The 23,909-nt window shown below is 45.3% G+C and overlaps 2 protein-coding genes across 4 annotated transcripts in view; both read left to right on the forward strand.

The window, feature by feature from the left end:
• Positions 1-13,353, forward strand: part of waca (WW domain containing adaptor with coiled-coil a) — a 29,201-nt gene extending 15,848 nt beyond the window's left edge. For 2 of the 3 annotated variants that reach the window (XM_080020295.1, XM_080020297.1), the window contains exons 8-13: positions 5,546-5,668; positions 5,943-6,094; positions 6,171-6,295; positions 11,571-11,781; positions 12,228-12,355; positions 12,455-13,353. In XM_080020295.1, coding sequence (XP_079876421.1) covers positions 5,546-5,668; positions 5,943-6,094; positions 6,171-6,295; positions 11,571-11,781; positions 12,228-12,355; positions 12,455-12,524 — 809 coding nt within the window. In that variant the 3' untranslated portion in view covers positions 12,525-13,353. The remainder of the gene's footprint in view (positions 1-5,545; positions 5,669-5,942; positions 6,095-6,170; positions 6,296-11,570; positions 11,782-12,227; positions 12,356-12,454) is intronic. The other variant, XM_080020296.1, reaches the window with a different exon arrangement.
• A 5,871-nt stretch (positions 13,354-19,224) lies between these two features.
• On the forward strand, positions 19,225-23,294 carry bambia (BMP and activin membrane-bound inhibitor homolog a). The gene is made up of 3 exons (XM_080020709.1): positions 19,225-19,731; positions 21,132-21,422; positions 22,227-23,294. Exons 1-3 carry the CDS (start codon positions 19,656-19,658, stop codon positions 22,652-22,654), a joined length of 795 nt encoding a protein of 264 aa, XP_079876835.1. The 5' UTR covers positions 19,225-19,655; the 3' UTR covers positions 22,655-23,294.
• The last annotated feature ends 615 nt before the right edge of the window (positions 23,295-23,909 follow it).

Here is a 23,909-nt window from a genome sequence, read left to right on the forward strand (position 1 = left end):
GGGGGCGTGGCGAATGCTACTGTAGTGAATACTGACAGTTGTTCAATGTGACAGACATTGTTCAGCGCTGCAAGCCCCACCCCCAAAGTTCCTGCATATTTGACAAGTACTACCCCCCTGAGCAGGGACCTTTTTGGTTCCTGAGACTTTGTCCCCAGAACTAAATCTAGACCCAGTGGAAACACACTGAGTTCCTCCAAAGGTTCCTAGTTCCTGGGGAAAGTTTCTGCGCTAGTATAATTGATCATGTTTTAGTATGAATTTTAAATCAAACTTCCATTCTGGGTGCCATGCCATGCAAACACATGTAACGTGAGCAAAGAGAGCGCTAGTAGCTATCCTAAAAGTCACACTTGTGGTGGCCGACAGGGAATTAAAGTTTTCCGAGTTTTCCTTGAACGCACCATTACCTGCTTGGGGAGTGAGAGAACTCAGAGCGGGAAGAAGCATTCTGCTACGCAGCAGAAGGAAATGGAGTAAATTACATCTATAATCAAAACGTGTTTTTATTTGTTTTGTTTGGGAGGGGAGCACTAGAACAGTGCTGCAGCTCAGATCTGTTTATCCTCCGGTCTTTATTTGAGATGGGCTTTTATTTGTTTGTGTAGACCACGCCCCAGGCATTTATTAGGGGCCCGGTTTTTATTTGACTACCGGCTTATATTTGAAGAAATACAGTTAGCATACACATTAAACAACGTGGGATTTTTTTCTTGTTTCTTTTTAAACATGCTTCACAATTGCGTTGGCCAAATTCCACAGCAGTTTTCTCATCTCTGCAGTGCAGCTAGCGGTGCTGTTGCCACACAGCAAAAATTTGCAGGTTAGACTAATTTGAGACTGTGGCAGTGTATGTGCCCCTCTGCACCCTTGGTAAACTGGAAATTACCCTGATCAGGAGTTGGCAAGTCAATGAAATGAATGGTGGCGCAAAACACTCAAGAGAAAACGCTATGTTTAGTTAAAATGATTAATTGTTACTCATTACAGAACATCTTACCTTTGGCTTGCACTGTTACTCAAGTCACGGTGATACATTTGCATATGATGGTCGCTGCAGCCGCCATGGCTGGTGTGTAATTAAGGCCGTCAGAATCTCAGGTGGCTGAATAATTCTGTAAACCGCAAGCAAACAAGCTGGAAATGTGGGAGATTATACTTAAAAACGACAGTATTGGTCTAATATGTTTGACATTACCATGTCATTCAATCTGATGAACCTTAGTTGGAATGTATTAGAAATACATTTTTACTCATTCTTATTCTTATTATTACTCTGTTCATTTTTCCTGTTTCAAACTGGCTATGGTCTCCTAAGGGTGGGAATCGTCAGGGGTCTCACAATGCGATACTTGGGTCCTGATACGATAATATTGTGATTCCTTATGTTTTGCAGTACACAAAGTATTGTGATATGATGCTGCGATATATTATTAATTTCTTCCTCACCTGACTGAAGCAAAAACTAAAAAATGTTTTGGTCATGACGTAAACTTACGCATGACATCACACCCTCCAGTGTGGTCAGTACACAGAGGTCACATCTGATATGTGTTATGTTTACATCTAAAGGTGGCACTGTGAAAATACTGAGGTGAGCTTGACAGCGTTTTCGCTTTTTCCACAGATTCATTTTGTGAATACTGAAACAAAAACTTTTTTTTTTTCCCTAATGATAGAAATAGTGGATAGCTAGTAATGGAACATGATACTCACTGTGTAGCTGTAATGTACATAATTGAACGGGGCAGCAAGAAAAATCAGAAACTCAAACAAATTGAAATCCTCCATTAAGAAAGAGTGCGTGGCAAGACCACGGGTCGTGTGTGTGTGTGTGTGTGTGTGTGTGTGTGTGTGTGTGTGTGTGTGTGTGTGTGTGTGTGTGTGTGTGTGTGTGTGTGTGTGTGTGTGTGTGTGTGTGTGTGTGTGTGTGTGTGTGTGTGTGTGTGTGTGTACACATACATACACACAGAGATTATAACTGTCGCATGACGTGGACGAACGTCGGTGCTGAGGCATCACGTCATTTGTTGTCGTCACTAGTTGTTCTTTGGGACTTCCTGGTGCTGATTCCAGCTCCGCAGTGTGTCCATTGGAAGCACAAACGGTCACAAAGAACAAGTGGGTTTTATTGATTGAATTAATTGTATTATTCAATTACCAAAAATGAACACGTACTTGCAATTTATATAATAAAATATCGATACTTGCCGGCTGTGTATCGATACATCGCCACGCAAACTATTGGGATACTATGCTTAGAGATGCACCGATTACAATTTTTCTTGGTCGATTTCCGTTTTGTTTTTTTTGTTTGTTTTTTTAAGTTTGACCTTCCGATTTCCTTTCTTTATCGGGACTAATTGACAGCATACACAAGCATTTGCTTAGCTATTAACTCCCTTAGGTTACAGGACCTTCACTGACTCAGACAAACCTCAAAATAATTAATAAATAATAAATTGTACAAATAAAATCCAGCTGAAAATGAATTGCGTTGTATATGCCTAATGCGATCATACATTGAACGTTATTGTCAAGTTTTTCTTCACAAACAGAAGCATCTCTGCCTTGTCACCAGAAAGTTGATTTCTTCTCTCATCTACCACATGTCCAGCCAAGCTAAACAAGCACTCACTGTCAACACTTGTACACAGGGCAGAGGGGTGGGCTTGGGTAAGTGGAGCAAGGGCAGCAAAACAATCTCTATCGATCCTCCAGTACTTCGCTTCTGCTAATGGGCCACTAGGACAGGTAACTCTCTACTTGCTCAGACGAAGGGCTAGCCAGCAGCTGCTCCACCTCAGAATTCTCCTTCAGTATTTTGTCATGCACTGAAAGCAGTAGACTACATGGCCTTTTGGATGCAGGTGCTTCTGTGAAAGGTTTATGTAGATAGATGCTTCTGCAACAGGTTCCTCAGGTGCGTGTCTGGTCTCCCCCTCCAGTATAGTCAGAAGCAAATGTTTCATTTGATCCTTAACTTGTGCTGAGAAGTAGTGATTCTTGTACCTTATGCATTAAAAGACAAAGACGAGAAGGATAGATCAAATTGTTGATTGATCAGATTGTTTCAGAGCCCAACTATTAGCCAATAGCTATGTTAATTATATCTCTTTTATGCCAAGGCTACACTAAAGTTTCACGCTACACTAAAATTTTAACAATAAGAGGCTAATATTAAGAATTATTATTATTATTGTTGTTATTGTAATAGGCTAACGGGATTTCCCCCAGAAAAGTTGTTAGGAGGGGGTTGCTGAGAGTGTCCATGTTACGCATGGTGCATTTTTAAATATAAGGAATAAGGAAAATGAGTGAAAAACAATATATCTAAAATAAAAACGCAAATTTTAAAATTTCTTCATTTAAAGGAATGGGACACACGATCGCTCCCTCTCCATTGAAAGAGACGGGCGCAAATCGCACCCCGATTGCTCCCTCAGAGGATACACAGAGGACCCAAAATGTACTTTTGATCAATGATATCATATTATTTTCGAGGGCTTTAATTGGAATGACAGATGAATGGATCCGGGGCTATTTTTCTTTCATTATTCTTATGTTTAAAAAAATATATATATTTTTTTAACTCGGCTCTTTACGGCTTTATGAACTAGCACCATTTGTCGTTCATTACTTTTCATATACTTTTCAAATTAAATAACTGACAGTTCGTATGAACCGGGCATTATCTGTAGTGAAAATCTTTACAACGCGTCTCTTATCCGATTGGCTAAGCAACCATAATGTGACATTGACGAGCCCTGCTGCTGTTTGGGACCCTGGACTAATAATGATAGTTGTATTACAGTAGCAGTGGGCTGATAACTTGTCCAGGGTCAATAACAGTGGCCAAAATGTACAGCGGCTCCTTTTCCATGTTGCCGAACCTTCACTGAACCGCCTCCCAACAATGTGGTTTTTGCAGTGCCCACTTCACGGTCTGTGCCTGCCCTCCTCTCCAAAAGCCATTTCAGCACAGTGGTGGCTGGAATGACGTCTGCGACTGTTGCTGTCGAGGAGCTTATTTCTGTTGTGAGTTCCTCCAAAGGTGCGAGGAGGCTCAACACGTTATCAATTAGCCCCCACTGATGCGCGTTAAGTGAGGCTGGCAGCTCATGCTCTGCAGTGTATGCACCGCAGAGCACGTCTCTGCATCATCAGCGACTGCGTTGTATAGTGGGTGCTGTTCCATCTCATAGGAACATCTTACTGCAATAGTTTCTTGTGCTGACCCAACTGGGCGAACGGTGAGTGTTTGAAATGCCCGGCAATCTTCCTTCCAGTTGCCACTGCGTCAGTGCTTCGTTGGGACAGCAGACCCTCTCTCTCTCTCTCTCTCTCTCTCTCTCTGTCTCTGTCTCTGTCTCTGTCTCTCTCTCTGTCTGTCTGTGCCATGCAGGGCGAACTCGCCAAGCTGTCCTCATCCAGTGCTTTTGTCATATTTTTAGCGGTATTTTCTAACACCACATGGAGCCTGGTCTTGTCTCTTTCCCACCGTTGCAACCTTGTGTCAAATGTTGTTGTCAGATTGGCAGCAGTGTGGGATCCTGGGATCTCTTCACAGTGTAGAAGGACTTGGTGTTGCTGGAATTGTTCGTCCACCCACTGAGCAGTCAGGCTCAACATTGACATCAAGCTTACATTAGATTGGAATCAGTGTGTGTGTGTGTGACATGCAATTAAACAATTCTGGTAATGCGACGCTTGGGAAGTAACGCCTACTTGGTATTCTGTATCTTGGGCTCAGGTTATTTTATCAAATTTCTGAAACCTTTATCCTCGACTACAGAAAATGGCTGGTCATCCAATGCCATGAATTCCATGATTTCTCTTGTTTCTTGGTCTTTTCATTGCTGAAACCAGTGAAAGATAGCGGAGGCTGCTGGCTTGCGGCTGGCCCTGTGCTCTCGTTAGCTTTAGCCGCTTTGCCTTTGCTAGCTTTTTCAAATTGGGCATGTTCAGCAGGATGGTGGTGTTTTAAATGTCTGAAGTTTGTTGTTCCGAACGTTTTCATGGTTGTTCCTCCACGGCTTATTTTGGCTTTACAAATATTACAAATTGCAAGTTTTTTGTCTTCACTCACAGTGAAGAAATTCCACACTGAAGACATGTCAGGGTGTGTGTGCCTGGCTGTGAAGTTACTGTCTGTACCCGCTGTCTCGTTTTTTCCGGAGCCGCAAAAATCAGAGCATTGTTTTGTTATATATTTTTCTAACTTTTCTATAGACTGTCAATAAACTACATTTTGTGAGTTCACGTCTTTTTAAGTGTACCTCCACCTTGAATTTGACCGGCACAGAATCTGATATATCCAACACTGATCGATTCCGGTCACCGGCCGATCGATCGGTGCATCTTTAATTATGCTGTATCTATTTCTTTTCCCCACCCCTGGTCTGAACCAAAACTTTTTATGTGCCGAAGTTCTAGCACATCAAACTCAAATTTTCACAGTTCATCAAACTTTGAAAACATTGTGACTCGAGACTATTTTGACAGCGTAGGAATTAACCGCAGCCCCTGTTCTTCTCCTCCTTAGTTCTCACAGCCGCTGTCACACAAGCTTCATTACAGTCGATGCTCCACAAGATCCTCACTGCGGGACCGTCGGCGTTCAATATCACTACTCTCCTCTCTCAAGCTGCTCAGCTCTCCAGCCAAGGTAAACAAGGTCCACCAATCGGCTGGAGACGACACCGTTCAGTTTGTTTGTGTGTAGCCATTGCTTTGCGGGAAAATGTATTTGTCATTTGCCGTTTATTTTCCTCAAGGGGAAATTGCAAAAACTCAAATATTTATCTCATCTGCCATCCAAAAGCTGTTTGCTGGTTCTTTGCGGTTAGGCTTTTCTCTCCAGCTGCTCCATAGGAGTGGCTCATGGCTGGTGATTTTAGTTGTTGGAGATTTTCATTTTGTTTTCTGTTTGCATGTCTCAGCAGCTCAGCAGTCGAACCAGTCGCCCATGTCATTAACGTCGGACGCCTCGTCGCCCCGGTCCTACGTTTCACCCAGGATCAGCACGCCCCAGACCAACGCCGGCCCCCTGAAGCCCCTCCTCACCACGCCCCCCGTCATCTCCCATTCAAAAGTGCGATTGCTTCCCCGTTGATCAAGACTCTTCTGAATCTATCAGGTTTTCCTCATGGTTTGTGTTTGTCTTGAAGGTGAGCACGCCGGCAATGAAGCAGGCATCAGTCCCCCAGCCCACGCCACAGCAGCCCCTTCCCTCTGACAAGCAACACGGTCACGATACCACTGCTGCCTCCCCGCGCACCCTCCAGCGCCAAGGGTAGGTCCTCGCATCCTATGTTTCAGATTAATGTATGGTCGCATGTGGCTTACTAATGGATTTTATTTTTAAAAGGGCTCATTCAATACTTCATTTAAATACTCAATATGGATTTCATCCATGCAGTTTTTGTAAGATCTAGAGTGGCTATGGCCATATTCATTATCAGCATGTTGTGAGATGGAATAAAAGTAGAGCATAGAGGCGAAAAGAATGCGTTGGCAATGACCAATGTGTCTGCAGAAGCTATTACTAAATGGATGGCTGTGTTTATAAATTATTTAAAACCGGGAAACGCAATGTGCTTTCAATTAAAAATAAAAACTATAAAAACCTTATCAGACACCCACCCTGTTCACACAAATTATGATGGTTAGATGACTGGGTCAGAGCATCCCCAAAACGGCAGATCTTGTGGGGTATTCCCGGTATGCAGTGGTTAGTACCTACCAAAAGGGTCTATGGAAGGACAACCGGTGAACCCGCAACAGGGTCATGGGTGCCCATGGCTCATTGATGTGCGTGGGGAGTAAAGTCTAGCCTGTCTGATCGATCCCACAGAAGAGCTACTGTAGCACAAATTGCTGAAAAAGTTCATGCTGCTATGATAGAAAAGTGTCAGAACACACAGTGCATCACAGCTTGATGTGTGTGGGGCTGCGTAGCCACAGACCAGTCAGAGTGTCCATGCTGACCCCTGTCCACCGCTGAAAGCGTCTACAATGGGCGTGTGAGCTTCAGAAATGGACCATGAAGCAATGGAAGAAGGTGGCCTGGTCTGATTGATCACATTTTATTTTATATCATGTGGTGTATTGATGTAGATGTTACTTTGACATGTACCACCAACCTAAGCTTTCTTGTAGACCAAGTACACTCCTTCATGACATTAGTATTCCCTGATGGCAGTGGCCTCTGCCAGCAGGATAATGCGCCCTGCCACACAAAGGTTTGAAGATCATGACAAAGAGTTCAAGGTTCGAGGTTTGGCCTCCAAATTCCCCATATCTAAATCTGATCGAGCATCTGTCCTAGGGCTGAACAATTTGGGGAAAATAATCGAATTGCGACTGTTTGTTTGTTTGTTTATTTATTTATTATTTTTTATTAATTATATATAGATCAATATTGAGATTAAGTATGATTTTTTTTATGTTATATTCTGTATTATTCAATAAACACAAGCAATAAATCATGCTATAGTATGACCAGCACAACATTGGATACAGTCAACATATAAACTGGTCTTTCCTGTAGACCAGGCCTATGTGTTAGCGTGAAATTAGATGATGATTGATGCATGAATTGATATGAAGAACATATCTAACGATTGAATTGTAAAAAGATAACTTTTCAATCACAGTGGAACATTGACTGATTGATTTTACCTCCAGTCTTGTGATTGTTCAAATCTGCAAATTAACAATCGGGGAAAAAAATATGCAGTGTTTCTGCTGAAAGTTATATTTTATAAAAATGTTGCGCGCATACGTCCACATACACGGAGCGCCGCTCCGTGTGCTCGGGGACAGCTCTATGCACATTCAATTTAAAAAAAGGTAAAATAAAAAAATGGTGCAGTTTAGAAGAGGCTCTGTCCAGACTCTACAGGTGTTCCGGGCTCTGCCAGCAGCCCGCACAGTGCACCGCAGCCCCGGGCGGGGCACCAGGTCTCAACGAGGGGCAGCGCAGAGGTTCGGTTAAAACAATAGCTATAGGCAGGGGTGGTCAGAGAGTCACAGAGAAAGTGTCGCCCTTACACGCGGATTGTTCCATAAGGAGACGTAGAATAAAAACAATGTTCTGGCACATCGATTGTGGGCAGCCCATCGCTGGCTCGCACATCGCTGACATGTGCATTTTGGAGTGGAAGGCAGATCCTTCCCCTAATTCTTTAGTTTTTTTTAAATGGCACCCTTTGCGATTTGGAAATTGCACTCTATTAAATTGCGATGTCGGTTTGGATTCGATTAATCGTTCAGCCGTAAGCTGTGGGATGTGCTGGAACAACAAGCCTGATGCATAGGGGCCCCATCTCACGACTTAGGCCATGGGCACACTACACGACTTCCAAAGCCATCAGATGTACTGTTCACACAACACAACTTCCTGGCTGGTAATCGGGAATCTTGCCGTCACTACGTGGCTGATCGACAACAGGGGATCACACGAAAACACATGCGAGAATTAATGGCGGAAATAACAAGTATTTATGGAAGCCGAATTTAATAAAAAATATCAATTAAAAACCTAGAGAAGAAAAGTAAAATAGGTATGTTGAGTGTTTCTGGCTGCTGCTCTGTGCACTGCCATCTCCAAAAACCTGTTAGCGAGCGGAGGCCACAATCACTTACAGGATCTGCTGCTAAAGTCTGAGTGCCAGATGCCACAGGACACCTTCAGAGCTGTTTTGGTGGCATGAGGGGGACCTACTCAATATTAGGCAGGTGTTTTTAATGTTGTGGCTGATCGGTATAAGTCTTTCACTCAAATGCCACTTGGAACCAAAATGAATGAAAGTTACCACCAGATTATCAGTTTGGCTTTTAAGTGATTCTGCATTGGTGTTCCATTTTGCTCATAACTCCATAAGAGGTTCTTGGATGTGTATGAGCAGGACTGAAGTGCTTTGAATGCCAGGAGCAGAATCTTGATGTCTTCCTGTCACAAAGACATTAACATGTGGTGGTTTTGCATGAGATTCTGAAACCGATTTAGATCATTTTTGAATCACATTTGAAGTTGAGAATTAGGGAATCTGCATGTGGAGCGCTTTCTTGTGTCTGTGCTTCATTCGATTGCACTAGAATGTGTTGAGCTATAGAGCTTCTGAGGTATCCTGTTCTTATCTATTATGTAATTAATATACATTAGAGGGTTCATATTTCTGGGAACTGTGGATTGTACGATGCGGACTCATCCGTGCAGCTGTGGCTGCATATGTTGTCCTTTTGAGTGACCTGACACGAGGGGCCCAAAATAAAGGCCCAAAGTCAAATTTCTATTTCAATACATCCCCATTGATTGTATGAATGTTATAGGACACCCCTTCCTGACCATGAAAGCAAAAGTGCTGGGGGGGAAAACAAACAAAAAAAAATTATAATGCTCGTGCAAATAAATAGTATTTTTGTGTGTCTACCTGGATTGTTAAATCTCTTCTCTTGCATGTCCCTCTCGTTCCACTTTTGGGAGTCGCAGAGAAATCACGGCCTGACAAGTTAGAATCTGTTAATTTCACGAGTATCTTGAATTATTTTTGCTCTGTATTTGGTATATCTTCGTACTCGGGTTCTCTGGTATTATAGAATTTTCATGTGAAGTGCAACAATCGCATCCCCCTGCTGTCAGACTATTTCATATTGAAAGATAAAATGTGTCATCTCTGCCTGAAAAGACATTTTCAAGCTCTAGTTGAGGAAACAAGGTGGAAATTTGAGAATAAACGTGCCACAGCCTAAATTACTTGAGTCATTTTCCATTTTCTGACTACCGCAGAAGATGAGTGAGTAGTGGCAAGTCAGCTGTTGTCCACAGTGTGGTGTTATGGTGCCATCTGCTGGCGAATATTGAAATATTTTACTTGTCCATAAATGTTTACTCTTCCAAATAGTTACATGAATGCTCTTACAAACATTGACTCATGTATATATTTAACTTTGGGAAATCTTGTATTGAGCCGGAATTAACTTAAAAATGTTTAAATAGGCACAATAAACAGAATTAAAGTTATATAGACGCAAACGGGACTCCATCTAGTGATCCCTGCTCAGCATGTTCTTAAGGGACACATTCATTGCAATTGTCTGATTTTACTCCTGGAAAAAAAAACCGTAAAGCTCCTTTTCGACTTGCACTGAAAGCCGTAAATCTTCTGGGAATGTTTTCCGTATTGGCGTAATTTGGGAAAAGGAGCCGGTGTCGATGTTCTATAACAGTCGTTCAATTTTCCCACTCTCATATAGGGCTGAAACAATAATCAAATTCAAGCCGACATCACAATGTGATAGAAGGCAATTTTCAAATCACAAAGGCTGGGATTTTAAAAAGTGTTCGATATGTATATATTTTTTTTATGTTACACGATCTAAAGCGGTTATACTTTTATGACTTGTTGCGGCTCTTCAGAGTGTTGTCTAAATTTTTATAAAACAATATTTAAAGAGTACTTCAGTAAATTGTCTGAGACATTGTCTGTAGTATTCAAAACTGAATTTCCATTTAGACACATCAATCAAGAGAGAGTGCATCTATAGACATCTGTTTCCTGGTAGTGATCAATGATCTGTTAATGGCTCACCTTGTTTCCACTGGCAATTTTTTTTAATACATAATACACTTGTGGTTGTAATGGTAATAGAAACATGATAATTATTTTAAATTGCAATTATAGGATCATGCTTACGTTCCTTAAGAAATGACTAGTAGCCTTATTTTAAAATGTATAATGATTTGAAAGAGGAAAGGGATGTTTCAGAGATATGGCTCTTGCAAAAATATTTTATGTTGCTCCTGAGCTGTGAAAATTTGGCCACTGCTATAGGATGATGTATTGCTTGTGTTTAGTCAATAAGACAGAAGATAAGGAACTTTTTTTTAATTGCATACTAAATTGCAATATTGGTCCAAAAATATTGAAATTTGATTATTTTCCCAAATCATTCAGCCCTGCTCTCAACCACGTATCATTTACGTAGGTGAAAATGAATTTAAACGACTGTGAATAGAAGTGTGCGAGAATGCGTCAGATTTCCATAAAATAGGGGTGGAGCCGAATCCAAATAAAGCACAAATAGTGGGTTTTTATAAATATTTATTTCGTACAAATATTTAATAAATTAAAATGTTTTCACAAAGAGAAAAAATAACATTCTGAAAAATGGCGAGCCAGATCCAAACCATGGAGCTTGCCTACAAAGACGAGACACGGAAAAATGTCCAGTCTCTACAGAGACAGGTTTCTTATGTTTAAATTGTATTATTCGTCGTCTTCTTAAAATGCAACTCAGACTCTAGACATGTCTTCATGACAGTTACATCGGCCACAAGGGCTTTGCTTTCCCGCCATGATTTTGTTGCCTGGTCTCTTAAGACACGTCTGGCACGAGCATTACGTACTGTATCTGTAATGTCATCTATGTGGGAATGACTACCTCCTGCCTTTGCCAGATGTTTTATTTTTATTTTTATTTTTTATCCGGCAATGTTACGGATTGCATGTGGGGAAAGGGGCTTGATGTACTTTGTTTTGTTTTGGTTGTTTCTTTCCCTGCAGAAGTCAGAGGAGTCCCTCACCCGGTCCCAACCACGTCGCCCCCACCAACAGCAACAGTAGCAGCACCAACACCCCCAGCCCGGCCTCCGCTCCCCCCGGACCCTCGTCCTCCCGCACCTCCTGCTCCCTGACCCCCACGCTTGCCGCCCACTTCAACGAGAACCTTATCAGGCACGTGCAGGGCTGGCCTGCCGACCACGCGGAGAAACAGGTGTGTGTGTGTGTGTGTGTGTGTGTGTGTGTGTGTGTGTGTGTGTGTGTGTGTGTGTGTGTGTGTGTGTGTGTGTGTGTGTGTGTGTGTGTGTGTGTGTGTGTGTGTGTGTGTGTGTGTGTGTGTGTGTGTGTGTGTGCGCGCGCGCGTCTCAAGCTAATGGCTTAAGTGTTAGACGCTACAGGCCTCTATCTAAACATCCCTTTGGGTTTCTCAGTGGCCAACGTAAACACTGTTTACGTAATGAAGAGCTGCAGAGACTATCAGCCACCCCCCCCTCCCCACACACACACGCACTCAAACACACACACGCACTCAAACACACACGCATTGCACCGACAACCTCAGCCCACCCTGGACTGTGTGTGCGTGTGTGTGCGCGCGCGATCACCTCTTTCATGAAATGCTTTTGATTTTCTGACTTGTGGTTCTTTTCCTCCCCAAAGGCATCGAGGCTACGGGAGGAGGCCCACACCATGGGGAGCATCTGCATGTCCGAGAACTGCACTGAACTCAAAAACCTCCGTTCCCTGGTCAGAGTGTGTGAAATCCAGGCGACGTTGCGCGAGCAAAGGTACCCCAAAAAATAAAAATAAAAAAACAACCAGTTAAAAGCCGACGTTGGGATTTGAAGACGTGTGGGTTAATTTGTCTTTTCTCTCGGTTTCCGCAGGATACTGTTTCTGAGACAACAAATCAAAGAACTTGAAAAGCTGAAGAACCAGAATTCTTTTATGGTCTGAGAACTTCTGACGGAGGCTTACCGTGAGCTGGGAAAGGAGGCTGGGAGGCTGGGGGGAGGGGGGGGGGTGGGGTTGGTGGCGGTGGAGACCCATTGCACATAGTCGGAAGCCGGGAGAGAGAACAATTGTTGAGTTCTTGTTGCCCCCCCCCCCCCACCCCAGTCTTAACATGCAGGAGCCATGTGGCTTTGGGCCGTCGGGCTGGGCGAGTCTCGTAGAGAGAGAGAGAGAGAAGGATGGTGATGCGGGAGGAGGGTTCCATTACGAGACTGTTTTGTAGAAACCCTGATCGGGAGGGGGGGAGGAGGGTGGGTTAAAAATAAAAAATAAAAAAAAAATAAAAAATCTGTAGATTTCTTGTAGATGTTATCTATGTTGTAAATATGTTTTGTAGATTGAAGCCATGGAAAGCCATGCCTATCGAAGCTTTTGACATCCAGACTAATCGACGCCTCGGTGGCTGTGTTCATTAGCTAGCCTCCATGTTAACCCGTCAGCGGATCGCTGAACCGTCGCCGTGCGCACATGTTCGACCTGAAGAGAATCGGTGGGAGTTTGAGGCCGTTCATTAAAAAAAAACAAAAAAGATTAATTACAAAAAAAATAAAAAAAGGCTTGTGTCAATCATTTTGCCCCCCCTCTCCCCCCCGAAGCAACGGATTCAGTTCTCTGCCCGTCCTTCCCCCCTTTCGGGGTGGATTGTAATGGTTAGCGGCTCCCTTCTCGCCGGGTGCATCGTGGCAGGTGGCGATGGTTCACTGGTTTTATTTCTGCGGCTTCCCGTGGCCCTGCGTTTCCCCCAAACTGAAAATAACAGTGCCTGGTGGTGCGGTGGAGTGTGTGATTGATTGATTTTTTTTTGGGGGGGGGGGGGGGGGGGGGGGGGGACCAGACCAGACCAGACCAGACCAGAACAGAAGGAGAGAGAACCAGTGTGCTGCTTTGAACCATTCCCACTGCAAAGCCCCGCTCTTGAGCCAGCCCAGTTTGAGGGACCGCCAGTGACAATTGGCGTGTTAAAACCCTCCTAGTAGTGTATACTTTTCGGTTTTCGTTTTAAAACTTTGATTTGATTTTCTAACCCCCCCACCCTCCACAGACACACGACAGTTTTCCCCCGGACAACTTTACTTTCTCAACACGAGGCGGCCGTGCTTGTCCATTCCTTTGTACAGTTGCTGTAGTGAGTGACGTTTTAACGAGTGGGCCTCCGCAAAGAAACCCCTCCCCCCTCGTTAGTTGCAGTGACAACCGGTGTATCACAACACGCTGTAAAGGTGGAGGTACACTTTCAAAGACACGAGAACCAAAAAAGGCGCGCGAGGCCGCCGGAGAACGCCGCCACCCCGCCAGAATACCCCCCCCCCCCCCCAGACGGACATAACTTCTTTATGCTCCATCTCGTACCCCTGGGGGGGGGGCGCAGAATCCCAGGCACCAATCTCCGGTGCGAGGCGCTGGAAAAGACAAGAGCAAAACGACGGCGGCAGCGAAGGAATCATGGACGCGACAGCAGGTGGAGTGGGCGGCGGCTTTGCTTTACGTAAAGAAGAAACGAATAAATAAACTCATGCACATGTCATTCACCGACGGTGTTACAGAATCATGCGCCGAACGTTGCGGCTCCGGAAGGGGAGGGCGGGGAAAGCAAAGCTGGTCGCCCCGGATGAGGGAGGGTGAAGTCCGTTCCCTGCCGTGACGCAATGGCGTTTGGACCAATCTGGTGGGGGAGGGGAGAGGGGGGAAAAAAAAAAGAGCTGACCTCAGGGGGGCTGGCGCCGGAAACACCGAAAGAACCCCAAGTTGTTCTTCTCTTGTTCTTGTCTTTTTTTTTTTGTTTTTTTTTTGAAGTATGCCTCCACCTATACTCATTGACCATTACTACTTTTCTTTGCACCCCGTGGAGGACGGACGGCGTCGATGCTACGAGGAGGGTGAGCCGCGAGTTGTTTTTTTTTTTGTTTGTTTTTTTTTTTGTTTTTTTAATTAAAAATTTTTTTGTTTTTGTTTTTTTTTTTGGTGTCATTTCCCTCGGGCCAGCAGGGCGACGCGGACGACGCCCATCGCCACCATCCAACCGCGCACACTTTAAAGTCGGCAATGAGAGGTCACAAGGTCAAATGTGAAATGTATGTATTGTAATAAACATGCTTAACAAAAGCGAGCGCTGGTTGTTATTTCGTTGGAGTGTCATGTCGGATTTCATTCTTACTGCGCTATTGCCCTGTTGCAAGTCTTTAAATCTCACACCCTCTTTTTACTCACTATACATCTTCAGTTTTTTTTTTTTTCTTCCCAAATCTGTTGGACCAACAAAAAAAAAGGATTTGCCCAGGGTACGTACTTTCTTTCTCGCACACCATTCCTCCTTTTTGTGTCCCGTAATTTAACGGCACCGCGCCTTCAGTAACGGTGACCACGTCGCTGCTTTGTACGTTGTTTCCTGAAGTTTATACATAAAATAAATGAAACATGCCTCTCCCAAGGCAGTGTCGTGCTTTGGTTCTTTCACGGGATAGGGTTGGTTAGGGTTAGTTTGGGAAGTTCTTTTATGATGGATATTTGTTTTGTCGAGGCCCGTGTTGATTTCTTGTTTGATGAAACAAGGCTCGATTACGCCCAGTTGCGACGACAAAACAGTGACCCTTAACCTGGACCAGTCGTTTTTAGGGAAGAATTCTAAAAATGGGACTTTGAAGATGCACTTTAACCAGAAAAAGGTTGCATCCAATTAAACAAATGTCGGCAAGTTAAGTCCCGTAACAGTTTGTATATATCAACGGTGGGTTGTTTTTTTTCTCCGAACTTACAATTTAAAAAGGAAACCCTCCGCGGGCTCAGATCCTGCCGAAACGTACCAATCCTTTTAGACGTTCGGTTTCGGGGTCTGCTTGCGCCTTCGTCCACCTTGAAGGGGCAGCAGATGCGCGGCCCTCCTCAGACCGCTGCACATTGGCTCACACTGCCTTGGGAAAATGACTTCATCACCTCTTGTGATGACAAGCAAACAGGAGGACATGGACTCTGCTGGCATCAGACTTCCTCGACACCGAGGGCGGAGGTCGGCCGCTGTGGACACGGAAGGCCAGTTGGACGGGCGGCGGTGGAAAGTACTATCCTCAGATACAAATTTAAAGTATGTGTACTAGGAGTGAATCGAATTTGGGGAGCGTGTCTATCCCTGCTCCATTATATTTCAAAGCAATTATTCATCAAATCTAAACTCGGGTCTTACTCTCACCTCATACCTTCGCTATTTTCGTCTGGGGAGATGTATCGCTGATCTTCTAGAAGAGAACTGAAGGCCCTAAACACGGCTATCTGAAAGGCTGAGACGGTCTGTCTCCCCCGCCTATTTTGGGGTCTACACCCTGACGCGGCTCACATCAAAGCGGCCGGAGGGGGGAGGGGTGGAGGTGTGAGAGGAAGTCTGTCTGCCCCTGGACTCGACTCCTGGTTTAGCAGACCCCACACACACACACACACACACACACACCCTAAACCCACCCAACCTGTGGGCCTATGTGGCCCTTTTCAGCAACCTGCTCTACGCTCTCTTATCCTACTTGAGACTCCAACTCCACCCATTGTTTGTTTCCCCCCTCCACTCACCCCTGCTCGTTGTCACGTCCGTGGCAGCGGCTGCCACAGCAGGGGGGCCTCTTTTTTGTTTGTTTTGTGTTGTGTTGTTAGGCAAAGCAGGCTCTTCGGGTTAGCAGGACCCGACACGGGGAGACTGAGCGTAGACTCTCGTCTGCCCTTCACCCACACCAGCGCTCTGATCACAGCCCTTAACACACGTCTGGCTCTTCTCAGTCTCCCCTCCTTTTAGTCCCCGCTCGTCTCTATCCCGGGCCGACGCCTACAGGCGTCGACGCTCCTTGCCTAATGTGCAAAGACAGACACGGGCGGTGGGGTGTAATCTCCCTCAGAGGATCCCGGGGTTCCCGGCCAAGGGGCCCCCGCTGGGGGGAACTCGCTGACGCTCTTCCTCCCAGCATGAGAAGACACACATTGTTGTTTTCTTACATGTTGTCTTTTTAGCCTCTTCGATCCACCCCACAAGCGGGGAGTGACAATGCACACAGTGGCACACAGCGGCACACTGCGCTCGACTCGTTAAATGGCACTTAAGGCCGAGGTCATTAATGGAGGTGTTAAGCATGCCTGAGAAATGGCGTCAAGAAAGATATCTGTCGGATCTGTTTCAGCTGCAAAGGTCCCTGCAAATGTACACCAGGCCACCCTTTATATATAGGTGTATAAAGGTTTGTATCAATATTAAGAAAAAAACAAACAAAAAAGCATTTCGACTTCTCAGGGCCCAAGAGCTCAATTGGAAAGTAGTTTTTGCAGACGTTTCCCCCCCCCCCCACGTTTTGCCACTAGGTGGCAGTATTCAACCAAAAACAAAAAAAAACCACCCACCCCGATGAAGTGATAGACGCTCTTTCTTTTAAATCACTACTTTATTATATCTCACTTATTTACATGTCTCTGTCGTGACATCCAACACAGAGTATTTCAATCCTTTAACCTCCCAGTGTCTGGTCTCGTGGAGGCCGGCGAGGCCTGAAAGTTGGATAAATTGTCTCCAAGCCATTAACTCCCGTATTAATAATAATAATAATAATAAAACTATTTTCCAATACGGCCAGCAAAGTTTGATCCCACGGTCTTTATGAAATATATAATCGTTTAAAAGCAGGTGATGTAACACCAGCCTTGGGCTGGCGCCTCAGTGGAATTACTGATAATTGCAATAATTGCTGCAGTAGTTATTCCTCCGTCCCCTGAAGGGTCCCATCACTGCCTCCAGGACACAGCATCACTGCCGCCAGCCCCTGTTTGACCAACCCTTAAACACACAGCGCGCAGCGGCTTTCAAAGGCCACGGCTCTAGAAAGCAAACAACGATGCCGAGGGACCAATCCATTTTTAAAATGTATTTTTGTTATTTCTTTATTTTTATTTTATCTATTTTTTTTTTTAATCTATTTTCTATGTATTGTAATTATTTGTTCATAAACGTGAATTATAAAGCACCGCCGGCTGACACAGGGGTTCCCAAACCGGGACCGCGGCCCCCGAGGGAAGGCGTTTTTTTTTTTTTTTTGTTTTTTTTTCCTACACACACACACACACACACACACACAGACACACACACACACGCACACACACACACACACACACACACACACACACACACACACAGAATGAGGGTCTGTGTCTGTCTTCACAGACAGATGAAAGTGGATTACTTTTATGTTTATTAAACCTATATATCTTTGATTTTATTATTATTATTATTATTTTTTTTACGTGATAAATAGATTAATCACAACAACAAAGACAACACTGTTTTCCAGCTTCCACGGGACCGGGACCGGAGCTACAGGGGCGGGCGGGCGGGCGGGGGTGGTGTCGGGGCTGATATCGATCGGCCTGCCGTGTGTTTTGCATGGGGTTGTTTTGGAGGGCAACTGACTGAGTGTCAGTGTCTGTCTGCGTCGTCCCAGTGGCGCCAGCAGCCTTTCTGGGTTTGCTAATTTCTCCAACCGCCCGCCTGCTCCGCCCCGGACAGACAGCCGCGCTCTCTCCCGGCTCCACCGGCTCCGAGCCCCCCGGGGGGCGGGGGGGTGGAAACGCGCGATTCGTTTCGCGGGGAGCGAGTCCGACCGAACGCGATCGCCGAGTCGCCAAAGTCCCAAGGCGAAAACAATGTTCCTATTATTTGGTGCGACTGTTTTACACCTTTACATTCCACCGAAATACATGTTTTTGACGGGGGTAAATTGTTTTCCCCCTTTTTTTTTTTTTTTTTTGTGTGATTGCGTTTATCTGGAAAAATGAACAACTTTGAGAGTTCTGGTCCGAGGGACTTTCCGGGGGATCCGCAGTTTGCATTCTTACCCTTGAATAAATCATTTTGACAGAATTACAATGATTTCCGTTGGAATTCCAGTCGCGATTCAGAACGGCTGTATCGGTGACCGGTGCTCATCCTCGTCGCATGTCAGAGGACGCGTTTAACATCGTTAAATTAGGCAGAAGAAAGGTACAATGGTAGACAAGTATTATTATTATTATTATTAATATTATTATTATTATGATGTATTGGTTGATTTAGTTGTTTCTGTCTTTTTACATTTTTCTCTGCCAGGACTCCATCATTTGGTGCGGCAGAAACTCATTAAACGGCAACCCACGCGGTGTGACGCCACTTGAAGTGATGTCGTGATGACTGCCTTACACTGAGGCGACGTGGTGCTCGTTTGCAATCGCACAAGTTTAAAAAAATAAATAAAAATAAAAATAAATAATAATAATAATAATAATAATAATCCAACGACTCTTTCTCCCGAGTGACGCGTCGGGAGCCGAATCCCCGGAAAAAGGGTCGAGCCGCTCGCCGCCGTCAATCCCGGCGGAGTGACAGCGGCCGCGGCCAATGGGAGCCGAGCGACGGCGAACGGGCGCCGCCGGTGTTATGGAGATGAGGCGGGGCCCCGGCTCCGGCCAATCAGCGCGCAGGGAAAAAAAAACGGGGGGGGGGGGCGGGCGGGGCGACGTGACGTCACGGCGCAGCCAGCCAGCTCGCCGTTCACCTTAAAGACGCTGCGTCCCGGCCGCCGGGGCTCCAGTCCGCGCTCCCCGGCCCCGACGCTCTCCTCCGCCTCCGCGTTCTCCTCCGCCTCCGCGTTCTCCTCCTCCTCCGCCTCCTCCTCCTCCTCTCCGGGAATTACAAAAGCGACACGCGTCCGAGTCACCGGGCTTCCGCGGAAGAAAGCGACCGGTGTCGAAAAGGCAGATAAATCCTGTCGCGTCTCCATCGGGAGCCGCCGACGTTTCCGCGACTCCGTGTTTTGTTTTTGTTTTTGTTTTTGTTTTTGTTTTTGTTTTGTCTTGCGGCGCGCTGCCAGTAATGCCGGACTTGTAACGCCGGGGGAATGGGTCCTTTTTTTTGGGTCTCTCGCCGGAGGATTTGACGCGATGTTTCCGACCTTCTAGCTCCATGTGAACCCTCTTTTTTCGTTCTTTTTTTTTTTTTTTTGGTTTTTGTTTTTGTTTTCTTCATTCAGTTCGATCTGCTGCCGGACACCGAGGAGCTGAGCCTCGACTTTGTTGTCAATGGATCGCCATTGGAGTTTCATTTCTATTTGGCTGCAACTGGAACTCTGTGCCATGGCTGTTCTTCTGACTAAAGGTACAGACAGCTCTGCCCCAACCCCCCCCCCCAAAAAAAACCGGATTTAATCATCACAACACCGGGGTTTACGCGATTTTTCTAGTAGGAGGGGAGAAAAAATAGAGAAAAAGAAAAGAAAAGCCCCCAGTAAGCGATGCAAGTGACCGTTGTTGAACTTCAGAGGCAGCGAAACCGTGGTACATGCGTGTCTTGGGTATTATGGTGCGGCTTCACCCTGCTGCCCCTGTGTCTCCGCAGTGAGTGCATTGGCTGCTTATTTCATACAGTCTTGTATCATAAAACAGTTCCAATGCACGGGTGGTTTTAAAAAATAAAATACAAAAAACAAAGAAAACTTTAACCCAGCCCCCCACCCCACCCCCTCGCCCCTTGGTCCACAAAGGGCCTCTCCTTCCTAATGAAATATTCTCCAAATGACCTGACCGGTCTCTGCTGCTCGAATCACTCACAGAGAAAAAACACTGATCTGATTAACGTGCCCGGAGAAACCTAATCTGCAACTTTGGGGGCTCGAAAACAGGACCCACGAGAGTGTTTAAATAAAAAATACCAATGCTTCCATACACCTTGTGTGTCTGTATGTTTTGCACAGTGCAGCTTTTTGCATGGATAGCTGCCAAATGGGAGAAAATCGGCAGTAAATAGACAATAGTGCAGGTTAGTTGTGTGTGCACTGCATTAGGATGCACTGTATGAAGCATATTTTCCTAACGCAAACAGATCACGTTATAACCCATGTAATGCATTGGATCACATGGGTATTTCGCTTAAAAATCCGATGCATCGTCGTTTCTCAGAGCTCGTATCTCCTCTAATAAGTGTCCCGGTAATGAAAGGTTTTCAGGGGGCTCCACAGTGACCCACCCCCATGCAGTCTGACCACAAGTAAAGCTTGCGTGCAAAACTGGAAGAGGAGTCTCCCCAACCCCCCCTTTACGAGTTTCCATTTGGGTTTGAAAGAAATTGACTTTGGCAAACAAACCACTAATTATAAGCTGCACGTTTCCCCCCCGTTTTTTATCATAAAGACAAGAAAAAGGGAGCACATCTCCACGGAAACAAGGTTGCTTACTGAATCAGCGCTAACCTATGGTCTTTTTTGTTTTTAATGGGGATTTGTTGAATGGACCTAGTGTCTTATCAGGGGAGTTAGCTGATCCTGCACATTAACCCGGGTTAATATATAGGTGTACCCACGCAGGAATCAAGCAGCGCGTGTGATCGAAATGGTTTCTGCGTCGTTGAATTGGGATCGTACTGAGTGTATTATGATTTATTTGATTATTTTACCATTTACTGTATGAGTGTATAAGCATTTGTGGGCCAATGAAGCCCGATTGCTGCTCAGTTGACGGCTCTAAAATGCAACGCCCTCCCCCGTGTGTTTCTGCCTCCAGGAGAAATCAGGTGTTACTGCGACGCCCCCCACTGCGTGGCCACGGGCTACATGTGCAAGTCGGAGCTGAACGCCTGCTTCACCAAGGTCCTGGACCCGTTCAGCGCCAACTCCCCGCTCACGCACGGGTGCCTGGACCCCGGGGCCGACGCTGGCGACGCCTGCGCGGCCTCCCCCGGGAGCGCGGACGCCCTGGTCGCCGCCGCCGCCCACGTGACGCTGGAGTGCTGCCACGATGACATGTGCAACTACAGGGGGCTGCACGACCTGGCCCACACCAGGGAATCCACAGGTGAGAAGGGGAAGATTCAAGATTCAAGATTTTTTTATTTGTCACATACATATACATACTTCCATACATATATGCAGTGAAATGTAATGTGGAAGTGGAGAAAGGGGGTAGATGTGACCCAGGGAGAAGGAAGTAAACAAGCAGTGCGACTGAAACGATCCGACTCTTCGTGTTGAAACGTGAGGGTTGGTTTCCCTCTGTTATTTTTTTTTTTTTTTTTTTTTTTTGGGGGGGGGGGTGTATTTCTATGGCCCTTTCAGTCGACAATGTTCCCCGACTGCAGCACATTGAACAGCATGGCCCCTTAAACACCTCAAGAGAGCCCTCTGTCCCTTACACTTCCGAGATGTTTAGTTTTACAGAACAACTATTTGGTTTTCAACAGTCTTCAGTTGAGCTGCTGGGGAGAGGGAGAGAGAGATGTCATTTCTTTACAGTTTAACCTTAAGCTCTTGTTTTTCTTCCTCACGTTCATGTCTTTTTTTTATATTTTATTTTTTATTGCATATGCACCATGTCATTTTCCCACCGAGAAGGAATGCGCCTCGCAGAGTGAATATTCCTTGACTACTAGGCTAAAAAGAAAATAAAGAAATACTCAGCTCTTTGAGTTGTGAAAGGCCACATAGAGATTCAGTGAAGAAGGGGAGCTCTTTTATTTTTTATTATTTTTTTTTGTTATGACCCCGTCCAGAACTGGCTCCAGTTTATTAGCCCAAATTAATGTCTGGCTACGAGTCGGGATAAGGTGACTCATTTCTTACTTCTTTCTCTCTCTCTCTCTCTCGCTCTCTCGCTCTCTAGATCACGGCCGGTACCAGCCGGAGAGCAGCAACAGGAACCTGGTGACCCGGGTGCAGGAGCTGGCCTCGGCCAAGGAGGTGTGGTTCCGGGCGGCGGTGATCGCCGTGCCCATCGCCGGCGGGCTGATCCTGGTGCTGCTCATCATGCTGGCGCTGCGCATGCTCCGCAGCGAGAACAAGCGGCTGCAGGACCAGCGGCAGCAGATGCTATCGCGCCTCCATTACAGCTTCCACGGCCACCACACCAAGAAGGGCCACGTGGCCAAGCTGGACCTGGAGTGCATGGTGCCCGTCACGGGCCACGAGAACTGCTGCCTCACCTGCGACAAGATGCGGCAGGCCGAGCCGGCGGCGGGCGGCGGCGACAAGATCCTGTCGCTGGTGCACTGGGGGATGTACAGCGGCCACGGGAAGCTGGAGTTCGTATGACTTCCGGGTCCGAAACAAAAACTGAAACTGAAAGGCTGCCGAGACTGCGTCTCCCTCGTCTGGTTCTCCGTTCTTTCTTTCTTTCTTTTTTTTTTTTTTTTTGGAACACGAAAGACTTCACCTTTGGGGTTGGTTTGTCGTTTTATTTTTTTCCCAATGGTGAAAAAGTAGTGACAAGAGCAGTCTCGCGCGGTTGTTTATTTTATTTTATTTTTTATTTTTTGGCTAAAGGAGCACTTTACTTGAAGATGAAAGGCGAAAAACCAGCAAGGAGCTGTATTTAGAACTTGAGGGCTGGACTGAGATGAAGACAGAGCTCTGTCGCTTTGCGCCTCCCCCCCCCCCCCCCACCCCCCCCAGGATCCTGGACTTTTAACACTGAAGCGCTGAAGGATTCCCAACCTGTCTTATTTTGCACATTTTTGAAAAAACAAAAACTTAAAAAGTGGTCTTTACCTTAAAAAAAGAAGATTTTTTTACACTGACAGCAGGGTACAAGAAACAGAACGTGTTTGAGTAAAAAGAAAAAAAGAAAAGTTAAGAGTTCAGTGTTTGACTTGGTGTGCACACTCCTCTGTGCACGTCCCACCATTCAAGCCTGTTGTAAAGATATATATATATATATATATATATATATATATATATATATATATATATATATATATATATATATATATATATATATATATATATATATATATAAAATATGGTCTGAACTTAACCCTATGTGACTTGTTTTGGGGTGAATGTCCAACATCTCTCTTTGTGATCAGACTATAAGCTTGATTGTGAGTGTGAATGAGAAGAAAAACAAACCATTAAAAGTGACTTTTTATTTATACAACGATTCGCTTGTTTTTGCTGCTCAAACAACACGTTGACGGGGAAGTCATCGCTCATAATCCCACAGTCAAAATCCTTCCGCTCTGCGGTAAAATATGGCTGAAGGAACGTCCGCGCGGCTTGGTGGGAGATTGCCAGGGTGTTCATTGATCTGTATCTGTAATCAATAAGAGGCTGCCAGCGTGATGTTTTACAACTTGGCACAATGCAGGCACTGCCTTGTTTGACAGCCTTGTTTAACTGGCTCAGTCGTTTTCAAACCTCAACATCAGCACAATAGGCAAATTAGTAATAAAGCGATAGAACAATACCATAAAAATATGAAAAAAGAAAAAAGGCAATATATGGGAAAATTTGGAAAATATGCAATATTCAATAAAAGAAACTGCCAATATCCACTAAACCTAATGAT

The sequence above is a fragment of the Zeus faber genome (genome assembly GCF_960531495.2).
Source record: "Zeus faber genome assembly, chromosome: 19".
NCBI classification, from domain to species: domain Eukaryota; kingdom Metazoa; phylum Chordata; class Actinopteri; order Zeiformes; family Zeidae; genus Zeus; species Zeus faber.

Excerpts from the sequence above, each read along its gene's own strand:
- bambia (XM_080020709.1), top strand. The coding sequence starts at position 19,656 with ATGGATCGCCATTGGAGTTTCATTTCTATTTGGCTGCAACTGGAACTC. Across the intron at positions 19,732-21,131 it reads GGCTGTTCTTCTGACTAAAG|GAGAAATCAGGTGTTACTGC; the intron begins GTACAGACAGCT and ends TTCTGCCTCCAG. Across the intron at positions 21,423-22,226 it reads CCACACCAGGGAATCCACAG|ATCACGGCCGGTACCAGCCG; the intron begins GTGAGAAGGGGA and ends CTCGCTCTCTAG.